At 49.6% G+C, this 15,002-nt stretch overlaps 1 protein-coding gene across 1 annotated transcript; it reads right to left on the bottom strand.

Annotated features, from left to right (window-relative positions):
* Positions 1-562: 562 nt before the first annotated feature.
* On the bottom strand, positions 563-7,605 carry RND1 (Rho family GTPase 1). Its single transcript, XM_081596795.1, has 5 exons — positions 7,382-7,605; positions 6,534-6,621; positions 3,826-3,935; positions 2,604-2,738; positions 563-1,667 (listed from the first exon to the last, which is right to left on the bottom strand). Exons 1-5 carry the CDS (start codon positions 7,499-7,501, stop codon positions 1,422-1,424), a joined length of 699 nt encoding a protein of 232 aa, XP_081452921.1. The 5' UTR covers positions 7,502-7,605; the 3' UTR covers positions 563-1,421.
* Between the last annotated feature and the right edge of the window lie 7,397 nt (positions 7,606-15,002).

The following is a 15,002-nucleotide window of genomic DNA, read 5'->3' as shown; positions in this document are numbered from 1 at the left end:
CTTTCTGTAGGGGTGGGGTTGGCTCTCCATCTGATGCTTTCACTGGATTTTGTCTCTCTCCTCTAGACTCTCTAGGGCAATGGTTGTCAACCCCAAATGACTTTTCCCTGGGAGACATTTAGCAACATCTGGAGACATTTTGGGCTTCCCTGGTGCTCAGATGGTAAAGAATCTACCTGCAATGCAGGGGATGTTTTTGGCTGGGACAACTCAGGGTGTTATGGACACCCAGCAGGGAGAGGCCAGGGATGCTGTTAGACATCCTCCTGTGCACAAGAGAGCCCCCACCACAAAGCATTAGCTACTCCAAAATGTCATTGGTTCCCAGGTTGAGAAACCCTGCTCCAGAGGTAAGGAGATTATCACTTGGTTAGCAGGAAATGGGTGGGGAAGGGGATGAAGCAGGGATGTGGGGAGAGGGATCAGATCCTTGCTGGAGGTGCCAGGGAACAGTGGAGGCAGCCCCTCTGCAACGCACAGAAAGGACCCCAGCACAACTTTCTCCTCAGTATCGGAGACCAAAGGAAACCAAGAAAGAAACTAAGAAAACAGAGTCAACTTCTTTGTATGTCTTATATATTTAATTAATAAATAGGTTTTCTTCTTTAAACACAGAACATATAACAGATTGAAACACTCCCCCCTCCCCCCGATTCCAAAGACAAGAGTCTATAAAACAAATGCCAGCTATACTGCCCTAAGGGCAGAAAAAGTCTGGTGACCCCCACCCAGCCCTGCCTCCTGCAGCACCACCACCCCCACACTGCAAGAGAAGGGGGTCTGGGGCTTCTCCCTTGGACCCTGGGGACTCAGGTGAGAAGCATGCGAATGTATGATGTCACCTCTCCATGAGGCATGGGCTATGCAAAGATGAGGTTTCCTTCTCAGTGGCTCTGACCAGCTCCTGCCTTCTGATTTCAGTTACCAGTTATGAAGCACCTGGGCTCAGCTCCCAAGGGAGCTGCCTCTTGGCTTCCCCACTCTCCACTCCTCTGCAGCCTCCTCAGAGGGGAAGAGAAGGGCTCAGGGACCCCTCCCATCCCCTGGCCTGCATGGAAACGCTGTGTGGAAGAGGCATGATGCTGAAGTGAGGCTCCTGTAGGCCCCCAACCAAAGCCGTGAGGCCAGCATGCCCCCCAAACCCCCACACCTTTTCTGTCACTGGAGCAGAGGGCACTGGGGCAGCCGCCCCCTCCACCACCTAGTGCCTGGCTTGGGGTGTGATGGTTCTTTCTCAGTGTCAGGTCCTCAAGCCGGGCCTGGCTCTTTCCTTGTCTCGTTCCTGTCTCCTTCCGAGCCCTCACCGTGGCCATCTGAAAATCTCATGTCCAGAGTCCTAAATTGTCTCCTCCTCCCTCTCCCTGTGCCTCTGCAACCCAAGGGAGGAAGTGGGAGGTTGTCTCCCCTCTCCAACCCCCACTTCACATAATGGAACAGCTTTTGGCCTTTTCCTTCTTGAAGGTGGAAGAGATGAGTTCAGAACGGCTGGGGAGGTGGAGCAGTCGCTTGGAGAGGCTTCGGACAGGGCTCTTCGGGGGCATTGGGCTGGGTTTGTTCAGACACACCATGGACGCCGTCCGGAAGATGCTGTGAATACTCTTCTCTGAGGTGAAAGCTGAGCCTTCCAGGTAGATTTCTGCACCCAGCTGCTTGGCGATGGCACAGCCCTGCAGGGGAAGTGAGGTCATTGATGCAGTGATCCAAAATGGCTCTGAAACCCTGCTTTCTCAGGTTAGTGGTCCTCCCCAGGGCTGCTCCAAGGGACCCAACTGCCAGGCTCCCACCACCACCCTCTACTGATTATTTTCTGAAGGTGAAGCCTGACTGCACCTTAAAGTCATCTGGAACACTTTTAAACCATATTGATGCCAAAACAAGTAAATCGGAATTTCTGGGGGTAGGCCTAGGAATTAGTATTTTTAAGAACTCCTCAGATGATTGTAATGTAAAAGACTGGTTTAAAGAAATGACCCTTACCTTCCCATGTTCATAAGAAATTATCCAGGGACTTAATTTATAATGTAACTCCCATACCTTTCTCCCAGAGTGACTCTGCAGATAAGGAGTCGGGAATTCTAACAAACACCTCTAGTGATTCTCATGAAGGTGGTCCACACATACACACAAAAAACCACCTGAGAAACACTGGCACACACAGGAATGGCTCACCTAAAAAACTATAGCATGTGCCTGTGTGCATGCTAAGTCACTTCAGACATGTCCAACTCTGTGCAACTCTGTAGATTGTAGCCCACCAGGCTCCTCTGCCCATAGGATTCACCAGGCAAGAATACTGGAGTGGGTTAGCCATGCCCTCCTCCAGGCGATCTTCCTGACTCAGGGATGGAACCCATATCTGTTATGTCTCTTGCACTGGCAGGCAGGTTGTTTACCACTAGCGCCACCTGGGAAGCATGAATCTGAGCAAATTGTTATCCACTACCTCTATCCAGGAAACTAGTTTCCTGATTATAGATGGGCCCCCAGAATACCAATTCTCTCTTGCTGTAGTGAAAGAGTGTGAACAAGGGCCATTTTTCAAGCCCTCTCCTGTAGCCTTCCCCAGCTCAACTCCCAGCCCACACGTGGGCACACACACACACCTGCTCGTAAGAGATGGGTGCCTGCTTCTGGTGTGACAGCTCCATCAGAGTGCTCAGGTCTGTTCGCAGGTCTGTCTTACAACCAATAAGCAAGACACGGGTGCTGGGACAATAGTCAAGGATTTCCGTCCTCCACTGAAGAGCCGCGCAAGAAGATAGGAAGGAGGAAGGAAGGAGAGTCAGTGGCTGACAGACACCCGGAGGAACCCAGTTGGCAACATCACACACACCATTCCGCTTGCTTATCCCCAGCCCAGCCCTCCCTGTGAGTCACAGCATCACCACTGCACTAATTACATCATCTTCCTGCCCATGAGGCCTTTGGGGCCACAGGAGTGCTGACCCAAGAGTCTGTCCCCAGATTCAATGGCCCAGTCTTCAAAGAGAGCACAGGAACAAATCTCGCACTCTCTGCCAAGCCTATGGGGCATGGGTCTACCCCCTCAACCCAAAGGGCTGCACAAGTCCAGAAAGCCAAGAAGAAGCCAACCTCTTTCCAAGGGAAGGAGATAATCCTGGAGTCTTCTGGGAAACTAGGCTAGTTCCACAAGGTTTCCTGGGACTCCTCAGTGTGGGTAGACCTTACTACCAAGGCCAAGGCATTTCCTACCAGCAGTTCAGCTCAGGCCTGCCTGGCTGGCCAAGTCCCAGAAGGCCTGGGATCAAGGTCTGTAAAGCTGCCACCAAAAGGCCCCTTCTCCAACCCTCAAACCATATCACCAGAAAGTTCTCTACTCTCAACCCTCACTTTCCGAGTCTCTAACACCACCTTCCCCTGCTGGGCCTCTGACAGATCAGTGCAGGACAGGGGCAAAGGCAGGATGAAGAAGGACTGGAGATCTGGGTTTAGTCCCAGTGCTTAGTCGCTCAGATGTGTCTAACTCTTTGCGACCCCATGGACTGTAGCCTGCCAGTCTCCTCTGTCAATGGGATTGTCCAGTCAAGAATACTGGAGTGGGTTGCCATGTCCTCCTCCAGGGAATCTTCCTGATCCAGGAATTGAACCTGTGCTCCCTACACTGGTAGGCGGATTCTTGACCACTGAACCACCTGGGAAGCCTCTCTGGTCCCAGAACTGTAGCTTATGGTGTGGCCTCGGGCAAATCTCTTCCTTCCCTGGCCTCAATTTCTTCTTACACAAGAGGGTTTGGATGACAAGGTCCCCAAGATTCCTTTTTGTTCTCCAGCTGAGCTAGAGATGGTAGAATTCATTCAGTCTTACCTTCTTGAGTGCACTGTCCACAGTCTCTGGACGGCTGATATCAAAGCACAGTAATACTGCATCTGAGTCACTGTAGCAGAGTGGACGGACATTGTCATAGTAGGGAGACCCTGGTAGTGGGGGGAGAGAGCTGATGGTGAATTGTGGCACTTTCCCTCCCCTAGAGGCCTAAACCCAAAGAGCGCTGGGAACACCACACTTGGTCCCTTAAGGGAGAAGCCTCCACCTATCTCCCAGGGGAATGAATGTGCTGCAATGGGAAGCTTGGGACCTGACCACCTGCCAAGAGACAGTGTGAGAAGGTCATCCTCCTTAATCCTGAAAAAGGGAAAGGGGGCAAAATAAAAGGGGGTGAAGTATAATCGGGCCCTGTCTGGGTCTCCTACAGTGGGCTTCATTGAAGGTCTACCAGTTTTCTGAGTCCCAGGGGAAGCAGCTCCTACCCCTGCAGAGAGACCAGGCCTTGTTTAAGATCTCTTTTCTAGAGTCTGCCTGCTGTCCAACCTCTGCTCCTGGCTTCTGCTCCAGGGTCTCCCCAGTGAAGAAACACATCTGCCTGTTATATAACTGGCTGCTCTGCTTCTTTGCCACGGGGTCAGAACTCTAGGAGGCGGGCAGGGAAGGGAGAGCATCAGGAATTCAGGGTCCCACTGCTCCTCCCAACCAAATCAGCTTACACTGAAAAGGGCAAATGGAAAGCTGCAGCCCCCTGTCCCAAGATCTCAGCGAGGCGTTCTCAAAGACAGCAGCACCAACAGCTGGGATTTAGAGGCTCTCGAATAAGGGTCCATCGCTGAGAGGGGAATAGGCAGTGCAGACCCAGGTGGTCCAATGTGGGAGAAGGCTGGGGGTTGAACCTGCCCCCCTCCACCCTGGGGAAGGAACAGTAGCAGCTTTGGAACCCAGACAATCCGTGCTCAGAATAGCAAGCAGCCCCTCTCCCTGAACCGCAATCGCCATGGAAACTGGGGGGAATCCAAGCTGAGGCAGGGGGTTGGTTGTTCAAAAAAAAGGGAGTAGAGGGGAGTTGGGATAACTGCCTGCTCCTTCAGTAATCGGCCCCCATCCTTCTCTGTGGGATGAAGTGGGGTCTTATTACAGTACCACTGAGCAGAGGGAACACTGCAGCACTGGGGAAGGAGGAGGAGAGGAGGCCTCCTTTCTGGCTCTAAGCGATCCCCCTCCCCTAAGACCAGCAAGTGAATAACGGCCCCAATGCTGGGAAGCCCCATCCCACACACCCCTGCCATTCCTCCTTCCTTACGGGCATCTCATTTGAAAGAGGGAGTTTGAGGCTGAAGGATAGCCGGCATCCTTTTGGAACTTGAGGGGTGGGGATACGGCACAGGGAATAGAGACCACCTTGCTGATTTTCCATTATCTGGATTGGGATTCAAGGACTGCATTCTGACTGTGGGAGGAGGGGGAGGGGCTCTTTGGGGGTGGTGGTAGTGAAAAGAGATGAGCTGCAGTAAGATTCTGGGAAGATTGAGAGGTGGGCAGAGTACAGGAGATGAAAAACCATATATCATGCAGCCAAGCTGCATTCCAGCTCAATCCAGCCAGCATAGCACAGTCTGGATAATCAGAATCCTGGCTCCCAACCCCTGGAACTGCAACAGAGGGAAACATACCAGGTGGAGGAATTTCTGTCCTGTTTTGGGGAGTGGGGAGCAAGGGGGATGTCTCATTTTCTGATTACCCATCTCCTACCTCCAATCTTTCCAATCCTCAAAATTGGATGATGGGAATAATAGCTCTTTGGAGGAGTAGGATGGCATATTTATATGTAACAGGAAACCCCTAGTGATTTATAGTTCCTCTTTAAACTCAGCATTTTTGAAGAGAAATCGATTTTATTTTCTTTCTCATATTTCTGGCTTTCAGTCCTTAATTATGATTCTGAGCTCAGTCTATCTAAAAATGGCTGGGGTAAAGAGATAATGGAAAGAGGGTCAGAGTGAAAAGCAAAGGATAGCCTAGCACTGAAGGTTTAGGGATGAGAGGCTTAAAAGATTGCTTTCCACATTCCAGAAAGATAGAGCATCTTCTACCTCAGTCTAGTCAGAGCCAACACCTCCCCCCCATGTACAACATGACCATGACCCAAATTGAGCCCCCACCCTCCAAAACACTGACAATGCATCGCTTCATCCCTCAGCCGCAGAGGTATGACAGTGGGGCTGAGCTGCGGCAGGCAAGCAGCAGTGGCCAGAGATGAAATGCAGGAGAGAAAACTGAGTCAGGAGCAACATTTCCCCCAAAGGAGACTTGTCTCCCTGCCTCAACCACAATTGCCTCCTGCCTCAAGCACAATTGCCTCCTGCCTTTTATTTGGCTTTGCTCTGGGGCAGTAAAGGCTGTGAGCGCGTGTGTTGGGTGGCAGAGAGCGGAAATGGAGAAGCCCTAACTGCCTCCTCCAGTAGTCTTCTGGGGTCCATTCACCTCCCCATTCCAGTTCTCTAAAGGATGGAGCCAGACCAAGAGAAGTGATAGCTTCTGGGGTTCATCCACTCTGCACCCCTGGATGAGCCAACTGAGTTAGCCAGGCCCCACCCCCACCAAAGAATCTTCAGGTCCCTTTCTTTCAGTTTCCGGGCAGGCACCATACTCCTTCTCCCCATCAAAGAGAAAAACAATTTCCAAGAGACAGCAATTCAACAGACCAGTGGGGGTGGGAAAGGGGCACTTGGGGTCAGCAGTCTTACCTGAAGTGTCCCAGAGACTGAGCTCCACTCTCTGTTCCTCTGTCTCCAAGCAGGCTGTGTAATTCTCAAACACAGTGGGCACATACGTCTGTGAAAAGAGAGGAACTATTCACACCTTGGACGTACCAACCCTCAGAACCCTCCAGTTAGTGCTGGCTACACAAGAAGCCACTCACCCTAGTGAGACACTAAAGTGGTAGGAAAGGTGAGGATACCTGGGGTGGGAGGGACCACATGGGACCGGAGGGAGGGGTGTAGAGGCTCAGGCACTTTGCTCCATCAAAGTGAGAAATGTAAATGACTTCCTGCCAGGGACAATCTCCCCATATCCTAGATGGTCAGGGACACACACACACACACACACACACACACACACGGATTCCTCTTGTCCCCAGATTTGCCTGTCTCCAAATTTCAGAGCCACAAGTCAATTCTGGCTCTTTATTTTCTCCCCACAAGTCCCTTGGACCAGCAGGGCAGCAGAAGCCTGCCTGGGGACAAGCGCATAGAACGGGTGAAGGGACCGGCAGGTATTACGTCAAGAAACCCCTGACTCTCAAATGCCTCCAGTTCCCTCTCCCAAGAGCAGACTCCAGGATGAAGAGAGGTAGGAGGGGATTTGATCAGGGACTATGGGTGAAGAGGTGAGGAGGAGCCAGCGGGGCGGCAGAAGTGGAACAGGTCTCAGGGGAAGCTAAGGTAGGGCGGTCCTCCAGCCAGAAAGCGGCTGAGGATGGGGAGGGGTGGGGTGGGATGAAACAGCTCCCCTGGGCAGGTGGCAATCTATCTACCTGCAGCAGCAGGCGGTCAAAGAGGAAAGGTGGCCAGCGGGCGGGCGAGCAACTCACCTCGGGATAGCAGTCCTTCGCCAACACCTGTAACATTGCTGTCTTCCCACACTGCACATCCCCCACCAGAACGAGCTTACATCTGGCCACGACTGGCTGGGGGGCCCGTCTCTCCTTCATGGCTGCCGCCTCCGCGGGACCTGGACTCGGATTCAGAAAGGAGAGGGTTACGCCAGGTGCGTCTCAGCACACTACCCAGCCGGATTCCCTGCCTCTCTCCAACTGAGAAAGAGGCCGGTACGGCCACCTTATATTTCCCTGGCTGAGCCAATCACAAGAGTAGGCGGACTCTGTCACAGCCAATCCCTGAAGTGGGATCCCCTCTAGCAGCCAATGGCAGGAGGATCTGAGTCAGAACCCACTTCTTCCCTTCCCTTTCTCTTAAAGCTGCACCGTTTCTTGCTTCCTCTGAAAGGGAATTCCCACGTTGTTTTGCGTTTGTATTGGGGTTGGGGTGGGGGGAAATGAACCAAAATTTAATGGTCTTGAGTGTCCACCAATTAGTGTCAAAAACAATAAACTAGCCAAGAATGTGGATAGTAAGGTCAAGCTGGAGTTGTCCCAGGAGAACAGGACTTGCCTAAATTGTAGACTGGTGGCACTTCCTTGGGAAAGGAGTAGTCCCAGAAATCTCTGGCCCCTTTGTTCCATCTAATCCCCACTCGAACCACTTCCTACTTCTTGCTTCTCTTCACAGAAGGTCCTGCTGGACCCCCTTATCAATTCAATTGGACCCCTTTCAACACCCAAGGCTCTTCCTCAGAAATCACCTTCACTAAAAAGTACATAAATTAAACAACATTCTTGCATCATCTGGAAAAAACCCACAGAGCTTCTGACCCAGAGATGGGCACAGAGAAAGGAATGAGGGAGTCTGGCAAGTGGGGAGGGGCATGAAGAGGGCAAAACAAACAAAGTTGCTGTCTGTTTGGCCAGACAACCTCTCACCCCAGGCCTGGCAGGAGCTGCTTTAGGGGTGTTTGTTCTACCTCTTGGGCTCAGCTTCCTGGATGAATCAGGCACAGGTCCAGTTTCAGGTTGACACCTACTGACGCAGCTGAACTGCATGTGTCAGCTGGTTGAAGTCCAGACTGGAAGAATGGGCCTGGGACTTTGGGATTCGGAAGCTGAAGGGCAAAATGAGGTTGAGATGAGCTACGTAACTGCCTGCCAGCCCTTGGCCCTCAGAGCCCTTCATGTTACCGCCTCTCCACTAGACAGAACCAGCTTGAATAACCCACTGATTATTCAGGAACCAAAACAGTCTAGATGAGGCCTCCTGGGGGATCAGAGATTGAAGTGAGACTGACCTTGGACAAAAGCAGAGCACTCCAGACTTCTCTAGGTCCCTTCGCTTTGTCAAGCCCAGTGCCTCTGGAGCACAGCCTGAGTCCTATTCCCTTTGAGCTTTACTCTGACTTGCCATCACTGCTGCCCCACTGGGGCGGAGGAAGGGGGTGTGTTCCCTGTTACATAGGATGTTTAAAATCTTCCCTGGTCCCAAACGGACAGATTTCTAAGGGTAAGATTGCCAACGCCCTCTATAGACAGGAGAATGGAAAGTATTTTGCAAATGTGGCCTAACCAATGTGCGTGCATGCTAAGTCACTTCAGTCTTCAGTGTCTGAATCTTTGCAATGCTATGGACTGTAGCCCACTAGACTCCTCTGTCCATAGCGTTCTCCAGGCAAGAATACTGGAGTGGGCTGCCATGCCTTCCTCCAGGGGATCTTCCTGACCTACGGATTGAAACTGCATCTCTTATGTCTCCTGCATTGGCAGGCGTGTTCTTTATCACTAGCACCACCTGGGAAGCCCCAACAGTGTGTCAATCAGTTGTGTCCAACTCTTTGGGACCTCCTGGACCCCATGGACTGTAGCCAGACAGGCTCTTCTGTCCATGGAATTCTCCAGGTAAGAATACTGGGGTGGGTAGTATTCCCTTCTCCAGGGGATCTTCCCCACCTAGGGATCGAACCTGGGTCTCCTGCGTCTAGTCCAAGTTGCCTGGCTGAGGGCCCTGGAGCTAAGTCCTGCACTATCCTCTGCCCTAAGGCCCCCTTCCAGGGATCAGGAATCACTTCAGGGAATCTCCAGGGTAGAAAGACAGTTACCAGGTGCTACCATTGGCTGGTTACCCTCCTCTCACAGGCAGGCTCTCTGGAATCTTCTTTCCCCTACCATGCCCCAGGTCTCATCCTCAGCCTTAAGATAATGTTCTGTCTATAGAATTTGTCCTCTTCCTGCCCTTTTGCAGCAGACTGACAGCCTCTCTGAGCTGCCCATAAACATGGTTTGGGAGTATTCCAGGAACAGCTGTAAGATCACAGACTGCCTCAGCCTGGAGTCCTCTCCCTCAGCATGACTGTTTCCTGGTGTCTCCCTCCCTCCGTCTCATCCGAAGTCAGTTCTGGAAGCACCAGTGGGGTTCCCATACAGCCTCTTAACCCTTAACTGGGTTCCCTCCAATGACTTTTCCCCCAAAGGCTTTAACCCTCTCTCTCCCCCATGTTCTCTGCCAGCCTCCCCCTACACGCACCCCCTCCCAAGGCACTCCAAAAAATATTCAAATAAGTAAAAACTGTTCTTGCTATGCAAACAACTTTCTCTAACTTCTAACAAGATTGCCACTCCTGAGGTCCACTGAAATAGAAATTCTGGGAACTGGTACTAACACTGCTTCTTCCCTAAGTGGTTGCATTTCAGGGGAGGAAAGCAGAAAGCCTGAGCTGTGAGATGGAGCAGCCCCCATCATGGGGCCTCCCGGGGTTCAGGGCTGAAGTAAGACTGACCTTGAGCAGAAGGGAGAGCTCTCCAGACTTCTTCTCTAGGTCCCTTCACCTTGTCAAGATGTGTCTCTAAAGATATTTTGTGGGTCACATGTTTATGAATTATGGTGGGAAATGTGGGTGTGTGTGTGTGTGTGTTTTCAAAAGGCAGTGTGGCAACATGAAAGGACGATGGAGCCAAAATTCAGCTGGTCTGGGTGTTGGACCAGCTCTGTCCTTAACAAGCTATGTGTGTTTAGGTTAGTCTCTCTGGGCCCCTAGTTCCTTGAATGTAAGGTGAGGGGTTTGGACTAACGAAAGGGTTTTTAGCCTTTTTTTTTTTAGCAGTTAGACTCCCTCTCCCAAGTTGGTTTAAACCTATTCCATGTATCTTTATTTAAAAATCCAAAGCCAGAGTAATAAACTTTTAAGGTTGTTTTTTCCTATAAGACTGACTCTTTGCAACCACGTGGACTGTAGCCTGCCAGGCTCCTCTGTCCGTGGAACTCTCCAGGCAATAATACTGGAGTGGGTTGCCATTCCCGTCTCCAGGGGATCTTCCTGATCCAAGACTCAAATCCAGGTCTCCTGCATTGGCAGGCAGATTCTTTACCACTGAGCCACCAAGGAAGCCCTCCTATAAGACCAGGAAAATTTAAAACAAGGTTATACTTGAAAACATTATCCTAAGGTGAAAGAAGCTAGTCACAAAAGGCAATATATTATATGATTTCACTTGTGTGAAGCATCCAGAACAAATCCAAAGACACAGAAAGGAGATTAGTAGTTGTCTAGGGCTGTAAGGGTTGTGGCGGAATGTAGAATGTCTGCTAATAGGTGCGAGGTTTCTTTTTGAGGTGACAAAACTCTTCTAAATTTGATTGTGGTGATGGTTGTACAACTCTGTGTATATACTAAAAACCACTGAATTGTTTAAATTGGTGAGTTGTATGGTATGTGAATTATATCTTGATAAAGCTGTTACTTTTTCTGAAATTTTATTTATTTATTTATTTTTGGTGTGCTGGATCTTTGTTGCTGTGCAGGCTACTCTCTAGTTGCGGTGAGCGGGCTTCTTATTGCAGTGGTTTCTCTTGTTTCAGAGCACCGGCTCTAGAGCACAGGCTCACCAGTCAGTCAGTCGGTGCTAAAATTTCCCCAATTGTGTCATTCATTGATTTAGTTAAACTGGAATCTAAACAAAGTCCGCTCATTGAATTTCATTGATATGGCTCTTAAGCATCTTTTATTTCATAGGTTCCATTTCCTTTTTTTCCCCTATAGTTTACCTGATGAAGAAACCAGGTTGTTTATTCTACAGTGTCTTCCATATTCTGGATTTTGCTGATTGCATCTCCATGGTGTTGTTAACATGTATTTAACACTTTTACAAATTACATCTCATGCAGAATCCCAAAACACAAAAAGATGAAAAACAAAACTTCAGTGGTTAAATCAGAATTAGGGACTTGGGATGGGACTCAGTTAGCCTCCCAGGGTACTTCTAGGGGACAAACTCCAGGGAACACAATTTAAAAGCCACTAGCCTGGATATTGTGTGCATGAGTGTGTGTGTGAGTGTATGTGTACCACACCTTCAAAGCTCAGGGCTGTCCTATGTTTTTTTGACTCTGATTACTGTGATAAGGTCCTTGTCTAGGACAGTGACATAATACACCAAGGTGTTCAGGGTGGTAGCAAATTCAAATCCACTCTGACTCTTAGCACAGAGTACACAAACCCAGGACTTTCTCTGCCCTAGGGATCCTTACAAAGAGCTCCCAGGGACACTGCCACCTGTGTCCCCCAGGAGTCTAGAAGGCAAGGCCCACTCACCCCTCCTTAATATGACTCAGGCGCTCCACTTCTCAGTTCTAAACCATAACTTCTCATGATCTCAGGGATCCCTGGCTCCTAGCCATGGGAACACCTGACCCTTTGACGGGGCCTTTTAGCTGGACCACTCACTAGGGTGCTAAACAAGATTTTAAGACTCAGTCCCCATCTTCATGGTGTTTACAGCTTATGAGGAGGAGATAAAACAAGACTCTGGTGGGTAACTGAAACAAGTGCAGTAGGAGTGCTGAGAAGGGAGAGGTCAGATCTGCTTAGGTGATCCTGGAAGCCTCATCTAAGAGAGTGGTTTCTCCTGGGCCTCAATTTTAATACAAGATTGGAGACAGTAAGACTTCCCTGCTCCAGTGGTTAAGAATCCTCCTGAAAATACAGGGGACGTGGGTTCGATCCCTGCTCTGGAAACTAACATACCCATATGCTGTGAAGCAACTAAGCCAGAGCACTGTAACTATTGAAGCAAGTGCTACAGAGAGCTGCAACTAAGACCCAAGGTAGTCAAATACATAAACAGACAAACACTATTGAAAAAAAAGACTGGAGAGGAGAGATGCAGGAAAATGCTCAGCTCGCCCAAGGACTGAAGAATCAATGCAACCAGCTGAAGCAGATGATTCAGGGGGTGGGGCAGTTTGCCTGAGAACATAATTAGGAAAGGGAATGTGGTACTGAAATATCATAAAATACACTTAAAAACCAAAACGTAGGCGTTCAGAGTTTTAAAAAATACGCACAAGTATACTTGTATGTTTTTTCTTGATTGTCAATGCCCTCCAGCCAAAGACTATCAGCAGACACTTGTAGTCAAACAAAATTGGGTTTGTGGACTCATTTCATCAAGAAGAACAACACACACCAACCATGGGGCAACCAGGAAAAGGCTTAGGATTTGGACTTAAATTTGCAGATTTGGGGAGAGGTCAGGGAAGCAAGGGTGCCCTGGGTTAGAGGTTGTCAGGAAGCTGGAGGATTCTACAATTGGGTACCTTTTTTTTTTGGTTCTATTTTTTTGGCTGTGCCGCACTGGCGTCGGGGATCTTAGTTCCCCAACGGGGGAACTAACTCATACCCCCTGCAGTGGAAGCATAGAGTCTTAACCTCTGGACCGCCAGGGAAGTCCCCACCAATTGGGCACCTTAGTGAATAAGAATGAAGCAAGACTAACGCTATGATTGGTAAAGGAGCAGCAGCCACTCGTGTGAGCTAGAACAGGGGGATGTTTGTTCATTTCTATGGCTTGGACAATTTCTTGTTTTTGTCTGTGTTTGGATGTGACTACAGAGAGGTCTTGTTCTTAATCTATTTCTGTCATTGGGTGGCCTTGCTTGATGTTGATATTCTGTGAAAGTGTTATATTCCACAGGAGAAAACCAAAGATTCGCTATGAAGGTCCGTTCCTGGGGCGTTTCCCTTTCTTGCGCTCTTCTGCGCCTCTTCCTGAGAGCTGAGTGTTGTATGAGTCTGGGGAGCAATTAGAAGCAAAAACAAAAGAAAAAAGGAGAATTTTCTTGGAAAACTTCCTAGAGGAAGTAGCACTGAGCTATGGTTAAAATAAGAATAAGATGCTGAGAGGTGGGTAGTGTATAGGGAATGATCTAGGGGATGGGATGGCATGGAAGCAAGAGATGGAAAAAGAGGACCAGTGAATGTGTGTGTGTGTGTGTGTGTGTGTGTGTGTGTGTGTGTGTGTGTGTGTGTAAAGGCCTATACAGGAGGAGAAAGAAAAAAGCTACCTGAACTAGACTAAGAATTAGGAGGAAAAAGATGGCTGAGGATGGGGCAGGAGGGGAACAGGGACACAGTAAAGACAGTGGTCCTGGGGAAACCTTGTTCTGCCTGGTTTGGACTGAGTTGGGGGGTGGGAGTGGGGGGACAGAGGAGCAATATGTGGCCAGAGTAAGTGTAGCTGCCATTCCTGAAACAGGCACTTGGAGCAGAGGACACTGGTGAGACTGCAGCAGGCAGGGCTTCCTACCTTCTCTTGCCACCACCAAGGCTTGGTCAGGACCAAGGTGCTAGGGGGCCCTCACGCTGGGGGAAGTCTAAGGAAGGAGAGGCACTCAGGAACATGGGAGTGAGCCGGGCAGCGATGGGAACGCTGAGCCACACATACTCTCTTTCCAGTTTCCCAGGTCCAGCCACTTCCTCATCCGCTAGTGCAGCAACTCCCCCGCCCTCCTCCACCCGCTCTGGGCCTCCTTCTGCCACCCTTCGTTACAGCCTCCCGGGGATCTTTGTATGCCCCTTCTCCTGGGTGCCTCCAGGAGGTCCTTCTTGATCTGGCAAGGTGGACAGAAGTGTCTTTCCTCTGCCTCCCCCTAACCCAATTTCTTGCCAGCGAAAGCAAGGCAAATCTGTTTTGGTGGAAAAGTAACTGTAAGGAGACTCAGTTTATCTATTTCTAAATGGCAAGATTAAAAATGAAACCAAGAAACTACATGGGTCATGTCCATTCTCTGCTTAAGTCTTATGGGGTCAGGTTCATTTTGAATAAAATCCAGTTTTCTTTTAGAACCATACATGAACTCTCTTGCCCTTGTATTCTTCCCCTCTCCCACTGTGCTCCAGCCATGCTGAACTTTTGCTTCCTCCAATCACGGCTCTCAAATTTTCTGTCACAAGTCATAGTCAGAAATTTGTTACAGGGACTTTCCTGGTGGTCCAGCGGCTAAGAATCCACGCTCCCAATGCAGGGGACATGGGTTTAATTCCTGGTCGGGGAACTAGATCCCACGTGCTGCAACTAAGAGTTTGCCTGCTGCAGTGAAAATTGAAAACACCATATACCACAACTAACGGGATCTTCCCAACTCAGAGATCGAACCAGGGTCTCCTGCATTGCAGGCAGATTCTTTACCACCTGAGCCACCAGGGAAGCCCCAACTAAAATCCAGCACAGCCAAATAAATAAAAATAAATAATAATAATAAACACTTTAAAAAAAGAAACACATTACATCACAGTCCAAAACAGACACGTTCACACTTTATATACATATA

This window comes from Giraffa tippelskirchi, chromosome 4 (genome assembly GCF_054371585.1).
Source record: "Giraffa tippelskirchi isolate mGirTip1 chromosome 4, T2T-mGirTip1v1.2.pri, whole genome shotgun sequence".
NCBI lineage: Eukaryota > Metazoa > Chordata > Mammalia > Artiodactyla > Giraffidae > Giraffa > Giraffa tippelskirchi.
This window is presented reverse-complemented; position numbering and strand designations above follow the sequence as displayed.